Source organism: Anticarsia gemmatalis, chromosome 27 (assembly GCF_050436995.1).
Source record: "Anticarsia gemmatalis isolate Benzon Research Colony breed Stoneville strain chromosome 27, ilAntGemm2 primary, whole genome shotgun sequence".
Taxonomy (NCBI): Eukaryota; Metazoa; Arthropoda; class Insecta; order Lepidoptera; family Erebidae; genus Anticarsia; species Anticarsia gemmatalis.
In genome coordinates, this window is record NC_134771.1 from 4,011,234 (window position 1) to 4,032,819 (window position 21,586).

Consider the following 21,586-nt stretch of genomic DNA (forward strand, 5'->3'; position numbering starts at 1 on the left):
AAACAAACAAACTTTTCAGCTTTATAATATTAGTATAGATAATATTTTACGGATACCGATCTTCATCTTGAGGCACACTGTCTGGCTATTTGGTATCTCTTTAATAAATAATCGTAGCACCATTTTATGGTTAGATGAATAGACCCCAATTCAGGCTAGCTTAAAATCTCTCTAGTACTCCCTTTTTTGTTAGGTATTAAGTGCAGTTGAAATTTTTGGGCTTATTAATATCTCCGTAATAATATCTCAATGTCCTAGATTTCTTATTACGAGCCTGAAGCAAATAGGATATATTCTGTTTCATTATTTAAAAAATAATCATACTTAAGCGTAATTACATTTTAGAAATAAAAAATAGTATTCGTATTTTTTCCTAGTATACCTAGATTTGATTTTGACCTAAACGTAAATTTTATAAAAACGAGTTTTTCCGTATATTCGATTTTAATTTAATTTCATCAGATTTTTTACGTTTCATTTAATTTGACAATATTTTCCGGGTTAAACAACAAAAATAAATAAACACATTTGAAAATAAACTGTTCCCGTAGAACCAAATTGCAGTTATTAGCATTTTTTTAACGTTAAGACGTTATTATGATGAAAATTGTTAGTTCCTCATCAATTTTGTGTTTCAAAATGATATTTTTATGTTGATCTTTGAAAAATATTGCTGTTTATGCGTTTTATAGTTCCGTGATACAGAATTACTTGTTCGAAAATAAGCAAAAAAATAGCTTTAGGAAATAAATATTGATCTATTTTACTGGCTTTATTTCCTGTTTTAAAAGTCAAATGGTTTGTAAGAAAAAGTGACCGTGATTTTTTTTGAGCTGTTCTTTCACAAAAAATGTTATAGCTTTTATGATTGTGCAACTATGTTGCCAACTGTAAAAAAGTGCGAACATCCATTTTTTACACTATGGTGAGAGCCGCATCAGAATCAGTTCGGCCAAACGCGAGAATGTCGCACTTCGCTGAGAACCTCATTTTCTTGAAGTCAGTTAAAAACCTAAGACTACCTAAGACTACTAACTAAGTTTTTTTTTTTGTATTAAAGGTGACTTATATCTAACATTATTTTTGTCCACCAGGTGGCGGCGGCGGCAGTTCCAGCGGGTCCCAGCACTCCCCCTCGGCCTACCAGGGAGGAGGGCCAGCGCAGGCCCACTCCCCCACACCCAGCTCCACGCCAGTGTCCGAGCTCAGTCCGGGACTCTCACCCACGACCACCCCGTGGGACGTGAAACAACCACCACAATCGTCCTGGGATGTAAAGGTCGGATATGTAAGAAAAAGTTCATTTAGTTGTTTTTAAATAAATTATCAATATTTGAGTGTACAAATAATATTTAATGTCACCTAAATCAGCTGCGAGTGATCATGAAAAATAGTTATTACAATATATTAGGTCGGGGTAAAAGTCTTTTCGCGTTAAAGTATGTATGAACTTGGAATAAAATCTCTTTGGCTTCAAGAATCACAAATGAGTACACGGTTCATTAGGTTTCTTTCAATGAGCTCGTGAGGTACCCAAATATCGAGCTTTTTGTGTACAGAAAAGATTTTATTACAAGTTCATACATACTATAATGCGAAAAGACTTTTTCCCCGACCTAATATATTAGATTTGGTCGATGGTTTCATATATGTATAATTTAATTCAAATAAGTATGTATAGTTTACTAGTCCAAAATGTCCACTACTATCATTGCAACAAACTTACTTCTATATCCTAGAAGTTACACAAATATAAAATAACTTCTTAACTAGACAATCACTAACAAATACAAATAAAAAAAACATCTTAAACAACAATTGTAGCAAAACTTATAAAAATATTTCAACATTTCAAGCATTTATACTAACAAATTTCTCTTTGTTATAGCCGACGGCAGGCCGGTCGCCGGACGGCAGCTCATGTGATGTAAAGCCGCCGCACCAACAGTCATGGGACCCTAGGGTCGGATATGTAAGTAAAAACAATAAAACTATAAACAATTTGCCAAAAACAAACCTCCCAAATATTGGTAAAAAAGTTGTTAGAAATAAATTAACAGTTTGAGAAATAAATGAAGCGTTATAAGTTAAAAATGTAACTTAAATAAATAAATGAATAGTAGTCTAAATTGTGAATAAATAAATGCATTTAAAACAATATTTGGGAAGTCGTTATTTTGAAATGACATTTATTTTTTATATTCATCTTTTGCGTATAAAATAGTATGTTCGGTTTCACGACTTTTAAATATCTATTAAGTACATAGTTTATTAAGTGAAATTTTGACAGTTATTTTCATATATTTGCTGGTACTTTATTTAGTAGATAGCTTATCTAACACTTATTTATGAACTGTGAAGCCCTTATAGTTTTTATTTCAAAATTAAACGCAATATTTCACAATTGCATTGCATGCATTGCAACATAAAAGTTAAAACTGTTTATTTAATTGCAAAATAAAATTTTATTGGCTTCTTAATGAAAATATTTTCAAGCATATTACGATTATAGACAAATGGGTTTAAATTCCTTAGTAATTAAAAAACATTTTAATGGAAGGAAAGGTATAAAGTTACTTACAAAAATTTCATTAAAATTATTTCATATGAAAATGTTATGTCCTTTTTTTGCACAATAAGAGCATTTATGTGTATTGTGCTAGTAAAACGATTTACATATATATTATGTAAAAAAACATTATTTCAAGGCAATGAAGTAGAATAATTTAAATGATCAGCTATTACTATTAATAAGCATATTATTATTAGTTTTCTATAATACCAAAATTGACGTTTAGTCAACAGACGTTTAGACATTTAGTGTGGGCTAGTCATCACATGATCAATTTATTATTGTAACGAAATCGAATATTTTAGCGATTGAAAAGAGTGGCCGTGAGTTTCTCGCTAGCTCTTCTCATAAGGCTCTACACTTTCCGAGCTAGTGGTAGATTCAGTAATTGTAACGACTGTCATAATCAACAAAAAAAAAACTCTTTTTACTGCTCAAAATGTAGCTTCAATAACTTGACTTGACTTTTGCTGCCCCCGTGGCGCAGTGGTTTAGGTCATAACGCCACTAAGTTGGGAGATCGTGGGTTCGATTCCCACACGGGACAATTATTTGTGCGATCCACAAATAACTGTTTCGGGTCTGGTTGTACTTTGTGTCCGTTGTTTGTATGTTTGTAAAAGTCCGCGCGAGACAAGAGCGATGCTTAGTGTGGGAGTTGTCTTAAAAAAAATCTTAATATTCTTTTTACTGCTTCAAATGTAGCTTCAATAGGTTATTAAGTTAGGTACAATACATATTGTTCAGGGGAGATTATTTTGCTTTAGGAGGGTTATTTCGCGCCTCAGTCGGATGACGTAGAGGGCTCGCCGGGCGCGGACGGAGTCAGGGGCCGACCAATGCCTTGGATGCTCAAGGTAAGCCCAATAGATTCCGATCCGTTCATTTATATTAGTTACATTTTTGTCAGACATAAATGAATTTAAAAAAATTGTAGATTAATTTTTTGAAATATTTATTTTTTGTTCTAAATTTCAGAATAGTTATTTTTGTACTTTAAATGTAAAATTTAAATGTAGTAGGTAATATAAAAGTTTTTGATATTGAAATAGTTATTTTTATTATTTGATTTGCTATTTGCTACGGACAGGGTTAATGCGTTTCGCTTTTTTAACAAAATAAATTTCGTTTCTACAAAAAGCTAATTTATTTGATATCGCTTATTTACTTTAAAACATTCGTAGAAATACCTTCGATTAACAAATATCTACTACATTCCATCAAGCATTTAAACGAGAAAAAACATACAATCTTCAAATTATATTTTTTGGGACAAACATGTTAGAAAGTAGAAAAAAACACATATCCGAGTTGCGTGTTGAAAAATTATAAAAATGTATAGTTTTCGTATAAAAGTGATTAAATGGCGCGTGGGTGTGGTCTGGGCGCGGCTAACGTTTCATTTGATTAGTTTTACGACTGGCTTTTACTCTTGGGTTTGTTTGTCAAAGTGTTGTTTAATTAGACGGTTCTCGGGGTAATCGTAATTAACGATGGGTGACCGCTATTTTTGTTGCTAAGTACGGTTTTTTTGCTGCCGACGGTAAAGTTTCGGACAATAGCAGAATTATTCAAGTTGAAAAGGCTTAGTATTATAAAAGTCCTTTTCCATAATTAAATAACCGACGGGAATTGAGCGAAATTTATTTTTAAGTGACAATGTTGCTTTTCTGTTCTTATGAATGCATCATCACTTATTCATTTAGCCTACAAGCTGTGAGCAAGAGTAAATGAAAGAAGGTCTTTACAGACTGCAAATTTACAATTATTATGAAACTATATAGTAATCTCTTTTCTTTTGACTTTACTATGTTACAACAATACCTAGCCGATATTTGACTACGGCATCCTAATTCATCGAAACCAACTATTTTTTACTCGACTATAACTTTAAAAATGTATTCTTACACTCCAAAAATGTCCTTAATATTTCTTATACTTATTATCTATAAGCCCTGATAACTTATAACTAAAGAAAAAAATTCTTCTTAATTATAAACTTTATTTCCATATAACTAAAGTAAATTCTCCATTGTCACAGGGCGCGCCGCCCGGGCCGTGGGACATGAAGGGCGCGCATGCGCACGCGCTGCACCACCAGGGCGCGCCGCAGCCGCACCCGCCCTACGTGCCGCAGTACTCCTGGTACCAGACCGATGCCAACCCTGGACTACTTACGTGAGTATTTACTACATACTAACATACCTTCATACAAACTTGAAAATAAACTTTTATACATATCTGACTGTAGTACATTAAGGAGGTTTATTATAAGCTTTTAAAACATTCTAACATAAAGAACATTTGGCAAGACTTGGCAAAAGAACGTAATATATTTTTCACGTATTTTTAAGCACTTTTTTTACGTAGTGCGTTTCTAATTGGACCTTTGTGTACAGACTTTATTTATATAAAACAGTTATTCTCTTGTACAATCAAAGCGTCATAGAAATTATATTTACTGAGTAATTTAAATAAAATTTTAAAGTATTTAATACATGTTTTAGGTATTATGTTTTTTACATTTTTTCTCTGATTTGACACTCAGTGTTATCTTTCATTGACTTTATATATAATCAGTCAAAAAATATCACTTTAATTATTTTTAAAGTCATCCACATTTATCTATATGTATTTTTCTATGTTTTTTTTTTGTGTTTCTAAAACATATTATTCTTGTCAACAGGGTATGGCCAGCGGTTTAACAGCCATCGCACAATCAGAAGAAAAAACTAACTAACGTAAGTGTATATTCACTATAAAACAATGGCAGGACACGTAATGGCGGCCATCACAAAATGGCGTCACAAGATGGCGCCGAAAGCATCGGCACAACCAACTTTTAATATAAGCAGAATTATTTAATAGTTTTTAATGAAATCATTGTAAATTTTTATAATTAAATATAAATAGGGAGTATTTGTTTATAATGGTTATTGTAAATTTAATAATTAAATGAATTCAGCATGTTAAATGGACGGAACTATATGACTGCATGAGTAAAAATATTTATGTGTTCATATTGTTAAACATCTGAACTTTGTAAGAGAAAAGCGACCGTTTTTCAGCAACGCCTCTCATATGACCGTTGTGTAAGCCTCTCCTGAAAACTTGTAAAAGTTAATTTTATAATATTATTTCTGAAAGTAACACCACAAAAGAATGACATTAGTTTTACAGAAAAAAATATGGTCATAAAATGATGGAACGCACAATTTTTTTCCTATTTGAAAGTGAATAAGTTTTACGTAAAATGTTCAGTCCATTTAACGCGCTGTATCCTTATACCTAAATAAATGTAACGTTTGAAAGGACACACATATTAGCCAATCAGAAACCGGGCGTCCTGAATACAAGTTTCTGATTGGCCAATAATACCGTGATACCTTCGAATAGACGAATCACAGACGTTTAAATTTGACGTTTGACAGAATGTGGATGTGTTGGCTCTTTGACAGAAACCTTTAGTTTCCCGTATAATAAAATATGAATAGAAAAATGTCTAATATCAACAGAAAATGTGATTATATCCTACTAAGTTTAATGTATGCACTTAATATATTTGCAGGTTTCAAATACAGATAAAATTTAAAATAAGGGCACAACTAATCTATGTAAAAATGATTTAGTTAGAAAATTTAATTGTTAACAGAAAAAAAATGAATTAATCAAACAAAATTCTTGTAAAATAAAGAATTTATGGTTGCAATATTCGCTTTATTTTTTTCTTTTTTCCCTAAAATAAATATTATTTAAAATTTTTGAACAACTGTAATAATATAATTATTTGAAAAATTGTATTCGTAAATTAAGCTTTAATTCAATATTTTTTTATTTATTTAGATTTAAAAATTTAAAGAACAATCAAACGGGAACACATACCAGTCTGTTGTGATAAATAATTTTAAGTTTTTTTTGTAGAACAATAAATATTTTGATTAAAAATTGTATTTATTACATTTTGTGCAAAAAATGTGTTCTGAATCAAAAAGATTTTTTTTTGTTTTAAGCTATAAATATATTATCTTTAATGACAATCGCAATTTCTTTATTACCTGTTTAATATAGTCTTTTCATATAAAAGTTTTTCACAATTTTTTTTTCATTCACAATTAATTTTATTTTTTTTTCAATTTTCATTTGAAAAGACTATATTATATTCTTTATTTTCTAGAATGGGTCTTTACGGGATGATACAGTTTTGTAAATATTTTTTGTAATATATAGAAATTTAAACTATACATATAAATATAGGTAGCGTAATTACTTTATAACTACAATGTATTATAAGGAAACGGAAATAAGAAAAAAAAGTGAATTAATTTCTTTTGTCAAATAAAAAGAGAAAAATATAATAATTTTGTGTTTTTATTTTTACTTAATACCTGAAACATCGAAATAAAAACTACACACTAAATGTCTTACTTAAAATATATAATTAAAAAATTATCAGTTGACAACTACTTAGTGTACGTCAAATTGATGGTCACTGAACGACGACGACACTGACGTGTTAATCACAATAATCTAAGGGAGAAAACAATGTACAGCATAGTGGCTTTCAGAAAGTTGACAACTGAAATACGAAAACAAAACTTACTTTACATTACTCTTAAAGGCAAATCACTCATCGACACACACTAATAGCTGATAATATAATTAATTATTTAGATCTAATTAATTATTTATATCTAATTAATTATTTATAATGCTTATGATAAACTAGCTGACTCGCGCAACTTGACTTGCGTCACATAAGAGGATGTGTCAAAACTTTTCCCGTTTTTGTCACATTTTTTATTGCTACTCTGCTCCTATTGGTCGTAGCGTGATGATTTATAGCCTTCCCTTCCTCGATTAATGGGCTATCTAACACTGAAATAATTTTTCAAATTGGACCAGTAGTTCCTGAGATTAGCGCGTTCAAACAAACAAACTCTTCAGCTTTATAATATTAGTATAGAAGTATAGATACATTTCAAAGGAAAAAATCTGTCGAAAACAAAACTTACTTTATATTACTCTTAAAGGCAAATCACTCATCGACACACACTAATAGCTAACAAAATAATTAATTATTCAGATCTAATTAATTATTTATGACGCTTTTTAAATTTTTATATGTAAAAATTTAAAATGCATGATGAATAATTAATTAGATACCACTACCATATTATGTTTTTGAAAGGTGTTTAAAAACAAAACAATGGCACGAACAATCTGAAAAGTGAACCTAACCCATTCCTGATTCAATGCTGAACAAGATTTTCTCCTGAAATGAGTAAGAAGTTAGGCTAGACTCCTATACCAACGAAATGTTAAGGAATAAGCATTCTTTTAAGAACTTTTAAAAACCACTCAAGATTATTTAAGAGTAATATCCTACCAATATTATAAATGCGAAAGTTTGTGAGTATGTATGGATATTTGATACTCTTTCTCGCAAATACTACTGAACCTATTACGATGAAATTTAGTATGTAATGACATATAGGCTGCTTTTTATCCAGCAGTTCCCGAGGGACCGAGATTTACACGGGAAGGGTTTCCACGCGGACGTAGTCACGGGCGGCCTCTAGTATAAAATAGTGCATCACCACATGGTGCATATTCTTTTGCGTTACGTTTTTAGAAAACGTGGTTTTGAATACGATCTTATGTGATAGAAAAACTAAAGCTATGAACTTACTTAAACCCAATATATGTTTTGGTAAAACCTATACGCATCGTACAGCATAGATAACTCACAAAACAGACACACATAAGGCAGGAAACCTAACAATTCTTTATATTTAGTAGAAGTCAAGTTAAAGAGCATCGATAGTATATTAAGATGCTACCTCCCACGCAAGTGATTGCAGGTAGCACACCAATGACTTCTTTTAAGTTATGTGTGTATTAGAAATAGTTATCACTTGTTCCAACGTTGAAGGAAAACATCGTCATGCAACGTTGCATGCCTGAGAGTTCTTTTAAACAGTTTTTGAAGGTATGCAAAGTCTCTAACCTGCAATTGGCCATCATGCATCAAGGCCTAACCTTTCCCTCATACGGAAGGAGAATCTTGCCCAGCAGTGGGACAGTAGGTTAAATATATTAATAGGGTTTAATATAACAATTAGTAATAACATTACCCTGAACAACAAGACTTCCAACTTGAACTAACAACCAATCAATCGATACTTTGCGACTTTTTGAGAAGTCCCGCGAAAAACATGGCCGCCGTAATTAAAATAGCGACCGCCAGCCAATTACCCGTGGCTTTATTGAATTGTCGGGCAGATGGTCGCATAGTCGCAAGACTTTTTGTCGCGGCGGTGGTGCACAAAGGATTTCTGCGTTTTTGTCGCGATGTGCTGCTACCACAAAGCATTTATTGAGTGGATACTTATACTACGGAGTTGAGTGTGTTTGTGTATCGAGTAGTTGAATAACTTTTGTAGGCTATAAAAGTCAGTAGTTGTTAAAATCTTTAGAAAACCTTACAATTATCGAAGACAGAAGAGCAACTCCATCTTTTGACTTTTAACGTTGAACTACTAAACTGATTTCAAAGAAAATTTTGCGAGATAATAGGTTATGTTTTGGGATAAAACAAAAGCCCTTTTAACAGTCATCCGCGAGGAAAAACGTGGGTTAAAATTTGTATTAACGACTCTTGTCTGTTTAAAAGCAAACCTGCTTAACCAAGTACGATAAAATTTGGAAATATGAAAACGTTCAAACATTTCGGAAATAAATACACACGGCAAATAAATACAATAGGCTAATGTTATAAAATTATCTGAAATTCTGGAGTTCATTTTTTACATAATCACGTCAAATTACGGAACAGATGTGATGAACTTTGGTACATAGACAATTAATAGTTAGGGTTAACACATAAACTTACTTACCTTAAATATCTTCACACGGCCAAAGTCGAGGGTAGAAACTAGTCTATCATAATTCCCCAAGTTCCCACTTAACAAAGTTAAACAAAACTAAAATAGAAATATCCAATTAATAACGTCTTTACGTCAAAAGGTTGACAATTACAGCCTCCCGTTGACAGTCAAATGTAAAAAAATGTCAGACAATTGACATAAAAATTAAATATAATTGTTCTAATTTGTATAGCTCTAGAGAATTTATTGTTAACTAGTTGACCCACTTCGGTTTGTTTTTTATAATAATTATTGTTTTAATTGTAATCCTGTTGTATTAATTGTATTAATGTTAAGTCTCGTCTAAATCTGTTAAGCAGTTTTTGAGTTAAAGTTACAAACTAACATACACAATTTTTTTTTAAGTTTTGGAGTCACACACACAAAAATACACAAAAAGCCAGTTATTAGGATATGTCTTTCTTATACACAAATTATTTTTACAATGTCTTGTAAATCTGTTCAGTATTAATCGAAGCAGTAAGAAACAAAACACACACATAATTTCAATTTATAAATAATTGCCAAGAACTTTCCCTATTACATGGGACTAACGCTGTAAATGGCAAAAGATGAATGTAATCCATACGCCTTAGCTTACACCCTTAAATAAAACATGCTTGATACTATAGAAAGTTGGTTCCAGATATACTTTGTGTTAGTTTTTAAAACTTCAAAATGAGCTCTTACCCCCGGTTTCTGAGGCACATTTAGCGGTAGTTTATCTATTCAAACTGTCATGTTTTTATATCAGCTTGAACGCTATTGAATAGATAAACTACCGCTAAATGTGCCTCAGAAAAAGAATTAGTGTTGTTTCACAAAATATATCTGTCAAAAAATTAATCTCATAAAGATTTATGCCTACGTGGCCCAGTGGTTAAAGTCACCACGCCGCTACCATTGCGTCGGGAGTTCGGGGTTCGGTTTCCAAACGGGACAATTATTTGTGCGATCCATAAATAATTGTTTCGGGTCTGGTTGTACTTTGTGTCCGTTGTTTGTATGTTTGTAAAAGTCTCCGCGAGACGAGCAGTTCTTACTGCGGAAGTTGTTTTGAAAAAGTAGGAAAAAATATTTTTTTTTTTTTTTTTTTTAATAACCCATGTCTGTCCCACTGCAGGGCAAGGGTCTCCTCCCAAACGAGGGGGAGGGGTTAGGCCTTGAGTCCACCACGCTGGCCAAATGCGGGTTGGGGACTTTGCATGCCCTCAATAAATGTATTAAACAAATTTTAGGCATGCAAGGTTTCCTCACGATGTTTTCCTTCACCGTTAGAGCAAGTGATAATTATTTCTAATACACACATAACTTCGAAAAGTCATTGGTGTGTTGCCTCGGATTCGAACCTGCGACCACTGACGTGGGAGGTGCCAACTTAAACCACTCGGCTATCAGATTATCTGTCAAAAAATAATCCTAATAAAGATTTACTAGAAAGATCAATCGGGCCTTAAATCTAGTTAAAATGTCTAATTAAATGTTTTGTGACGGTCGATAATTAATTAAACATCATTTAATTACAATGAATAACAATTTATTGCCTCTTGATTGTTGTCAACAAGAAAAGGCCCTGTAGATTTAATTGTTACCCTAGATCTGTCGCTTTAAATTATACTTTATATTATTATTATTTATGAGTATAGGGTAGTTGACTGTCAGTCAAATCAGTTACTCTTTAGATATGATATGTCAAAACTAATTTACGCATTGCTTAGAAACGTCGTATTAGCTCTGATTAGATGAATAATGATTTTTCATTTTCACTAATAATATTTCTTCTGAATATGTTGGAGTCGGCTTCCAGTCTCATTGGATGCAGCTGAATACCAGTATTTTAACATGCAGCGACTGCCTATCTGAACGCCACAACCCAGTTACCCGTGTTATAACGTCGTAGTTATACGGAAATGTGTTTTTTCACAGTGAGTAAAGAAATACGACATAGTGACGTAACAGGTTTCGTATTTTCGTTGGGATAAAATGAGTTTCAATTACAATTGAACAAATGCGAGAATATTTTATACACAGGCTCATTACAATTCCATTGTTGGGCAAAGATCTATTTCCGAAATGAAAGAAGAATTAGGCCTTGAGGACATTGCATTCTTTAAAGAACTGTGTTAAAGAACTCTCAGGCATGCAAGGTTTCATAACGATGTTTTCCTTCACCGTCAAAATTACCTTTATATATAAATATTGATCAAATGGTAAAAGTGTCTCCGTAGCACAGTGGTTAAGGTCGCCACGCCGCTACCATTGCTTCGGTAGGTTGTGGATTCGATTCTCACATGTAACAATAATTGTGCGATCCACAAATAATTGTTTCGGATTAGGTTGTACGCTGTGTCCGTTGTTTGTATGTTTGTAAAAGTCTCCACGACACAAGAGCAGTTCTTCGTGCGGGAGTGGAGTAGTCTTATTTAAAAGCAAGACAAAATAAAGCTGTTTTTTTTAAATTAAAATATCAACATTACATTAATATTCTCCACCATGTTTTTGAAGCCAGATGTGATCGAAAAAAACTGCTTCTTTTTAAAAAATATTCTATTGTAATCATGAAAAGGCATAGAGCTGTTTTATTATTTTTTAAAAGGGGTCTCGAGGGCGGGACACTTCCGTTTCTGTTAGTTTTATGGGGTTGGCAACACAGTTTTTTGTTCTTTTTTCAAAGTTATATGACACTTTAGCGAGAGGGCGGGTATTTGCATTTTTTGGTGGGTTTAATACGAAAAGGTGTGATTGCAATGTGTTAAAGATTTAAGATTAAAAAACGGACCTTGTCTTTGAGTGACGAAATGAGTTATTTTCTTACGTGTGCCTTTGTTAAGTGTATGAATAAATAATAATAATAATAATAGATTAATAATAATAACAACGCATTATTAACAGATTAACAGGCCTACTAAAATCTGTTTTAGTAGCATTTATATACTAGCTTTCACCCGCGACTTCGTCCGCCACCTGAATTTTCCCTTGGGAATGCGTCGTTTTCCCGGGGTAAAAGTAGCCTATGTCCTTTCTCGGGTTTCAAAATATCTCCATACCAAATTTCATGCAAATTGGTTCAGTATTTTAGGCGTGATTGCTTAACAGACAGAGTTACTTTCGCATTAATAATAATAAGTATCGATATATTATAATATTTATATTTATTTCTTTTTATTTCGATGTACAAGGGTCCCGTACACTGCAAGGACGTCAAGGAACCCTAACTGGCTACAGTGAACTGCGCGTCAAAGTTCTGCCATGTCAAAAACAATAGCAGTGAAGGAATTCTTATGTACAGGGCTGCTACAGCACTGATTTTATTAAATTATATGCAAATTATTTTAAGTACGTTGGGAATAGGGTAGTTGACTACTAGTCAAATTAACTTCTATTTATGAAATGTTAAAAATACATTTTAGTATACGAAATAGTGACGTCACAGTTTCGTATTTTCGCTGGTATCAAATAAGTGCTTAATGAAATAGTTCAGTCTGTAGTAATTACAATTTCAACACTATTTACCAGCGAAATTACATAGCCTGGGCATTTCATATGAATCTTTACAAGTATAAGTAAGTATAATTTTTTTTTGTTTACCCAGTCAACTAGGCTATGTAAACGGTGGATAGGTGTTAAGATGTTAGATGTCCAGATACCACACATCATTAAAACAACAATTGCCATACTAGGCAATCTAAAAAAAAACACTGTATCAAATAAAAAGTCAATTATTATAAGGCTCGAGATTTTTCAAGGCTATATTTCTAACATTTTGTTCCGGGTCCCCTTGTCAGTCTGATTGTATTAGGTGCATAAAGATTGATTTCGATATATGTATAACTAATATTTGTGTGATACACAAAAACTCTTCTCTCTTTTCATTTCTCTTCTCCGTGTTTGCGACTAGTAAAGTAATGAAAAGAACAAAATTTATTTTATTTTTATGTTTTGCTGCTTTTAAGGCTCGCTTTAAGATTAAAATCTTAAATAGTTCTAGTTCAGTAGTTATGCTGTGAACACGTAAGGTTCGTAAAGACAGAGTTACTGACCCGATTGTATAAAATCAGATTATTAATTAATAATATTGATAAAGTTGTTTAATTGATAACTTCAAATTAAATCAAAAATTAATCGATAACTCAAATCAATTCCAAAAAACAGTAACCAAAATCCGTTCAGCCCTATTTACAAGCGAAAAACTAAAGGCATATTTGTCTCCGCGAGTCCGTAGTGGGCAAGAAAGAAGATATTTTTATTGAAAAAAACCTCAGATATACAGGCGGCGGCATTATCAAAGACACCTTTGATAACACCGCTTAGTAAGATGCATTGCCACGCGGACCCACTTGCATTCAGAAGCGGACACGTTCATGTACTGAAAGCCAGTTTTTAGTATTTATGCGTACTATTCTAATGATTGAATTTTGGCCTTTGTTACTTAAAAATGCGCTCATAGCCAGTTGTGCTCACTGGTAAAGATCTGTGGGTTAAGCAACCGTTCGCGCGGTCGTACTAAAGATGGGTGACCGCATAGTTGTATATGAACTGAGTCTCCGTGCTTCGGAGGGCACGTAAAAAGTCGGTCCCGGTTGTTGTCAATAACAGTCGTTGAGCCATGTCAAAGGCCTTTCGGGCGGCTTGAACAACTCCGACACTAGGTTGACCACTAACCATACGATAGATAGGAACTGAAAAAATTGGTAAGTGAATTTAATAAAATGTCCCACTGCTGGGCAAGGGAAGTTCTTCCGAACGAGGAAAGGTTAGACCTTGAGTCCACCACCATAAAATTTTAGTAGAGTTACGCGATAAATTTTACACTCCTTGGAATATCGTCTCGCTGCTTATACCCAATGGTTATGGCGTAATAATATGGATGTTAAATATTATTTTGTTACGTACGTGTGAAAATAAATGCAAAGTACTAAAGTAAGTTAAACAGTCTTTACTGCTATATCGTTGAACCGAATTTGGTGAAGCCTAATACTTGAGATAAAAGATAGTTTATCCGACATTCACGCAAACTAAGGAACGGTCATAGTCATTTGATAAATTATAAAAAAGCATTACACTGAATGGGCCTACGACTTCGTCTACGTGATGTTTAAAATTAGTCTCATGCTTAACTATCTGTATCATTTATTTCATTAAAATCGACACCGCCATTTTAGCATGATTGAGTGACAAACATACAAACAAAAATATACATTATTTTGTGACAAATCTCTCCACCCCTCTTCAAAACTCGCACAAATCTCGACACAGCAGTTCCCGAGATAACAACTAATAAACAAACAAAGGTTTTACAATATGTTCCAATAATAAACACGCGCTGAACAGCAGGCATGCTGAGGATAATATTATTGAATTAGTTTACAAACTACCCTTATTTAGGGGTAGTTAGTAAAGAATAAAAATCTAATTTAATGGTATCTAATTATCTCAGTCGGTAATGTATGGATGATTAGATTTTTGCCACTTATTCTAACGGTGAAGGAAAACATCATCATCAGCCTAGTCTTTCTTACAACTATGTTGGAGTCGGCTTCCAGTCTCACCGGATGCAGCTGAATACCAGTATTTTACATGGAGCGACTGCCTATCTGACCTCCACAACCCAGTTACCTGGGATATAACACGATAGGTAAGACTGGTTATCAGACTTTTAAGCATCTGACTATTTAATTGGTAACGACTGTCAAAGAGCTTTGAAAATGACAGCCGGGAGCAAATATTTAACGTACCTTCCGAAACACGGAGGAACTCGATATGTACAAGATGGTCACCCATCCAAAGAACAACCTCGGCAAGCGTGGCTTAACCTCAGAGATCGATCCGCGCGGCTTTTGTTAACTAAGTGACGAGCTTTCGCAATTAACGTAATTTAACGTGCCTTCCAAATATACGGCTGATACGTTTTCTGAACCATTTTTTAATACATAATAATACTATATTAGTATATCCCAATAATTTAAGTATCGTATTATAGGCGCGTGCTCGCACTGAGTACAGACTTAATGCTACGGTGTACAGTTACATTAAACTATAGTCGTGTGTCGTTCGAACGATTAAGTTAACGGTGATTTTATTATTGATAAATAATCTTAGAAAATATTCTTTAAAGTTTTGGATATATCTTAAATTCCGCAGCCGAGTTACTTGTGGTTTCTTTTAATGAACTGTTGTGTTTTTGAAACGGTGTTGGTTTTACAATTTTATGCAATATTCCTTTTAAAATTGGATTCGTTTTGATAGTCGAAATATGTATGTAAGTTTCTCAGTCTTTTTCCGAGAAACGAGATAATATTACTGTATATATGTTAATTAATTATATGTTTTTTGTACGCAAAAACGTTTTTTGTAAGCGTTTATCAAAAATAGGGTAAAGTTGTCTGAGATTAACACAGTTTATATTTTCGAAGTGTCATCTTTTTTTTAAATCCATTTTAAAGCCACTTTCCACAAATGATTTTGAAGTTAACATCTTCTAAAATGTAAGTTAAAAAGGAATTGCATTACAAGCGGCTCTTCGCTACTTTTTTACCCAAGCCCCGCCCATTTTGTAACAAAAGACTTTGAGAGCATGATCTTATTTCGGAAGCAAGGTGTGTTCTTACATTGTTGCGTAAAAAATGTCCTCAAGAACTTCCCTTTTATAACTCTTGAAAATTCGCATTGAATATTAATTAATATTTCGTATGGTTAGTGGTCAACCTAGTGTCAAAGTTGTTCAAGCCACCCGGAGACCTTTGACGTGGCTTAACGACAGATATCTTAATTGAAAACAACTGGAACCGAACTGGATTTTTTTACGTGCCCTCACGGAGACGCCCAGTTCAAATACCTCTATGCGGTCACCCATCTATGGAATGACCTCGCCAAGGTTTGCTTAACATACCGATCGGTGAGTGCAACTGCCTTTATTGCCGGCAGTGTGAGACAGTACAGGCTGTGTATTGAACACAAAATTGGACACTATAAACAAAGTTCAGTATTGGCCAGTTCCAATAAAACTGGCCATCTAAAAGCCTATTTTACACACAATCTTTTGACAACCCAAACACCCAAATCCGTATTTGATAAACAGTTTTATCCAGGGATTTGAACCCCAAATATGAATGAGACTTTTTTTTCACTGACCACGCCCATTTTGGTACAATAAAATTCAAAAGGTAAGGAAATATCGTATAGAATTACTATTATAATATTGTTATTGTATGTTACGTGAGGTACGAGATTCTGCCAAAAGGTTTTTTTTCGGATTACTGTATTAAGTAGAGTAGTTTTAGTTGATGTTATTTAAAGTGAAGTAGCTATGTTTGTTTTTGTGTGTTTGTAGCTAAAGTATAGAGCTTATTTTGCTAATATTTTTGATTTTGATTATAAAAAAAATGATAATGACATGACAATTTGACTGCCTCCGTGGTGGTTTAGGTCACCACACCGCTTCCACTGCGTCGGGAGGTCGTGGGTTCGATTCCCACACGGAGCAATTATTTGTGCGATCCACAAATCATTGTTTTGGGTCTGGTTGTGCTTTGTGTCCGTTAGTTGTATGTTTGTAAAAGTCTCCGCGACACAAGAGCAATTCTTAGTGCGAGAGTTGTCGTTTTAAAAGAAAAAAAATATTTTCGTTTAACAAAGTTGCTATAGAAGGGGTGATTTGATGAACGAAAAATAATAAAGAAAGGAATTTGTAAATAAATATGTTTATATTGAAAATAGATTGATGTTATGACGTAGGCATCAGCTAAGAAAGGGTTATGATATTTTCTACCCCCACGGGGATAAAATAGGGGATGAAAGTTTGTGTAAAAATTCTGTCATAAGTGACAAACCATGCGGACGAAGTCGCGGGCACAAGCTAGTTTTATAATAAGCCTAGCTGACCCGCGCAACTTCCCTTGTTTCACATAAGAGAGAATGGGTAAAAATGCTCCCCGTTTTTGTAACATTTTTCACTGGTATTCTGCTCCTATTAGTAGTAGCGTGATGATATATAGCCTATAACCTTCCTCGATAAATGGACTATCTAACACTGAAAGAATTCAAATCGGACCAGTAGTTTCTGAGATTAGCGCGTTCAAACAAACAATCAAACAAACAAACAAAGAATCAAACAAACAAACAAACTCTTCAGCTTTATAATATTAGTATTAGTTATTAGTATAGATGTCGACTTACTTCTCACTAGAACGATATAAACAGCACGATTAACACATCCCTAACTCACGCTTGACTAACCTTTAAAAACGTTTACTTTGTTACTATATGACAGTCAATTAAAAATTATTTATTAACTGCTAACTTTGTACTGTAGTACAACAACTTAATAATAAGTCTTAGCCGATATCCGATTGTGATGGCCAATTTCATTGAAACCGGCCCACTGTGCATGTCTCTATTCCTAACTTCGGCCAATCTCTAAGAAAATCTAAACATTTTGAACTTTTTTAATATAATATTATAAAAAGTTCAAAATGTTTTTTATTTCGGAAACTTCTTCATAATAGTCATATGATTGTGTTTTACTTTTCGGAATACTTCGAATAGTAAACTTTTTTCCCGACCCAGGATTCGAACCCGGTACCTCTTGTACAGTCGCATACACTACCGACCGCGCCACAGAGGAGATAAACGCACAATACTCTACAAAGTTGTCAGCCTATAAAACTGTATTTATATCTCACAATATGAAGTTGTCTGCGATAATTGACATTTTAGTTGATATATGACCTAGTTGTGCCTACTGGTATGTCTGTTTTTTTACATTTTCCAGTTAATTTTGTTGCAATTGAGTTATAAAAATGAAGAATGTTCGTGTTTTGATGTAGGTCTTTTGAAAATTACAAAAATAGTATATCATGTCATAAGCTCTTGTTAGTAATAACCACACGCACTTTTTAAGCCTATGTGCCATTCTAGTATATAAGCTACAATACTGCGAAGTTTCATCAAATCACGTACAGTAGTTTAGACGTGATTGGGTAACAAACATAGGTACGTTGATCCTTAAAAACTTTTGCATTTAAAATACTAGCTTCTACCCCCGGCTTGGTCCACGTGGAAAGATTATATCCTATGTGTTTATCTAGGTTATAAACTATCTGTACCTTTGTACTCTTTCTCGAAAAAACTACCAAAAAAAACATCCATGTTTCAAAGTTTCCCATTTATAATATTAGTATGACAAGATTTTTATATCAAAACAACTAATCTATTACTAGCATTAATCCATAGGTCACGTTGCGAAACCTCTCATAGTATATAAATATCCTAATATATATCAGAAAAAGACCTTTGCCCGACTCGAGAATCGAACTTAAGACCCCAAGCACTGCAGTCTACAGAGGCCATCCAAAATCTATCCATATTAATTAGTAGCTAATTAAAAATTTTAAGCACTACTATAGCAGTGGCACACAATGGATTGTGTTCGATTGTGTATGCCTGTGTATGCCTCATAGCCAGTTGTGCTCACCCGTTCGTAAACGATCTGTGGGTTAAGCAACCGTTGGCGCGGTCATTCTATAGATGGGTGACCGCATAGTGGTATTTGAACTGGGCGTCTCCGTGCTTCGTAGGACACGTAAAAAGTCGGCCCAGGTTGTTGTCAATTAAGATAACAGTCGATAAGCCATGTCAAAGGCCTTTCGTGCGGCTTGAACAACTTTGACACTAGGTTGACCACTAACCATACGATAGGTAGGTAGGTGTGTATGCCTGTGTATGCCTGTGTGTGCCTGTGTATGCTTGTCTGTGTACGTTTGTGTTCTCAGTAGGACACTTCTGAACATTAGTGCCACTGTGGGACACAAAAAGATCAACACTCGTCGTTTTTGGTCGTTTAAGTTATAAGAGGTAGCGGGAGCGGTAAAGGGAGGAGTAATTTTGATGTAACATGTATAAAAATATAAATAACAAAAGTAAGTAAATGTAGACAACATAAAAATGCAGCATTTCTGACTAAGTGGTGGTTGAATCTTTACTAATATTATAAAGCTGAAGAGTTTGTTTGTTTGATTGTTTGTTTGTTTGTTTGAACGCGCTAATCTCGGGAACTACTGGTCCGATTTGAAAAATTCTTTCAGTGTTAGATAGCCCATTTATCGAGGAAGGCTATAGGCTATATATCATCAAGCTACGACCAATAAGAGCAGAGTAACAGTGAAAAATGTTACAAAAACGGGGAAAATTATGATTATCTTAAGTGACGCAAGCGAAGTTGCGCGGGTCAGCTAGTGACTAATAATTGTGAAGCCTTGGCTTCTATACTAGGCTGGGTAAAGAGGCAAAAAATTATTCCAGTATCGATTGGAATATTTTCATTAAAAACCTAGATCTTGGTGACTATACCTGATAAAATAATAACTTAATAGGCTTGATTCTTCATAAAAGACATAAAAGAAAAAAAAATCGTTGTATTTCACAAAGTTCTGCCCATTTCTTCGCGTACAACCAAAATAATGCCCCAAAATTAAATAATGTACTGAATGAAGGATTCATTATGATATCCTAAACCATTAATTACTTCAACAAATCGCTCCCGCCACCTCTTATAACTTCCACTCTACAATAAAGCGGTGTTCACACGTCACCCGCTGAGCACATTAGCATCGTCGATAAGCCGGCGCCCTGCCGTCTCATTGTGCCACTGGCCTAATCGCGAACGCACCAGGTAGGTGTGTCACTGCCTTTATATTGTGGTTCTGTATGCCATTTTGAGAGATTAATGGATTATATTTTGATTATAAATAAACTATAGACCCGTGACTTCGTTTGGATAGATTTTGGAATAATGTGTAGCGTGTATGGGCCCCCTGGTGTCGAACTATCTCTATGCTAAATTTTATCAAAATTGATTCAGTTAGATGTGAGAGCGTGAGTGCGTATTATCTGTGAAGTGGAGATCAAACAGGTACCTAAACAACAAGATACTTAAATTTAAATATCAATCAGAGTTAAAAAGAAAAAAGAGCTGGCAAAAGCATTTCTTTTCCTATATAACCGACCAGTATTTAGCCATAACGCGACGGCCAGTTTGATTCAATCTGGCCAATTTCTAATGCGTAGAAAATCATTTGCATTGGTCAAGGATTGTTGAAATACGTTTCGCGTTTCGCAATTAACATAGTTAGTCCCACGTGGTGGACCACCACGTGGGACTAACTATGTTACGAAACTCATAATCTTATACAAATTAGAAAAAGATCAATAGCACTTTGGCCGACCTGGGAATCGAACTGGAGACCTACGGGCACCACGTGCAATCGGGTTCCAAAATTTTTGGTTAGTTTGTCGATTCTCGAGATTTAAATTATTTTTCGGATATGAAGATGCTGTTAGATAATTTTATTTAATTCTTATTAGAATTTACGCCAACTGAAGTCAAAATGGAGCAAAGATTATGTAGGTTCTGCCAAATGTAAAAATTGCATTTCTTATTAGACTATTAAAAGAGCAATCCAAGATTTAGACTCGCCTTTTGTAAATGGCATGAAGATGACGATGACATAAGACTAATAATCAGCCTAGTTTTTCTTCTAACTATGTGGTTAGAGATCCAATATTCATAATTTGTATAATAAAATGAAAGTTCTTAAGAACATTTCTTGAAGAAATGTAAAGTCCCCACTCAAGGCCTAGCCCCTCCTTCATTACGGGAGGAGACCCTTGCCCAGCAGTGGGACAGTAATGAGTTAAATTTATTTAATATTCCATTAAAAGTGAAATGTAAAATTTATATGAATCAAATAATGATTCAACTATGGAAAATCCTAATTTTAATTCAAAACAATTGAACCCCAAAACCAAAGGTAGGAAAAAACGAAATAATAATTTCACTTTGTCTTCTTCAATCTGGCTGAGCTGATGACCTGGGATGTTATACCGTTGTGTTTTTGTCCACGCGGCCGGATGAATCGCTTTTAGGAAACTGCTGGCAAGTTTGATCCACTCTGCACTTTATAGTGTCACCTTCTGACAAAGGTAAAAGGTATTGTTTTTATTCTTTTTACCCTTTTTTTTTTAAGTACAACTCCCGCTCCATTTGCTCTTGTGTCGCAAGGACTTTCTATAAACATGGAAACAACGGACA

The 21,586-nt window shown here is 33.9% G+C and overlaps 1 protein-coding gene across 1 annotated transcript in view; it reads left to right on the plus strand.

The window, feature by feature from the left end:
- The window catches only part of Dll (homeotic protein distal-less), a 111,435-nt gene extending 104,533 nt beyond the window's left edge, over window positions 1-6,902 (plus strand). The window contains exons 5-9 of the mRNA XM_076131961.1: window positions 1,095-1,288; window positions 1,889-1,972; window positions 3,340-3,429; window positions 4,614-4,750; window positions 5,259-6,902. Coding sequence (XP_075988076.1) covers window positions 1,095-1,288; window positions 1,889-1,972; window positions 3,340-3,429; window positions 4,614-4,750; window positions 5,259-5,277 — 524 coding nt within the window. The 3' untranslated portion in view covers window positions 5,278-6,902. The remainder of the gene's footprint in view (window positions 1-1,094; window positions 1,289-1,888; window positions 1,973-3,339; window positions 3,430-4,613; window positions 4,751-5,258) is intronic.
- The last annotated feature ends 14,684 nt before the right edge of the window (window positions 6,903-21,586 follow it).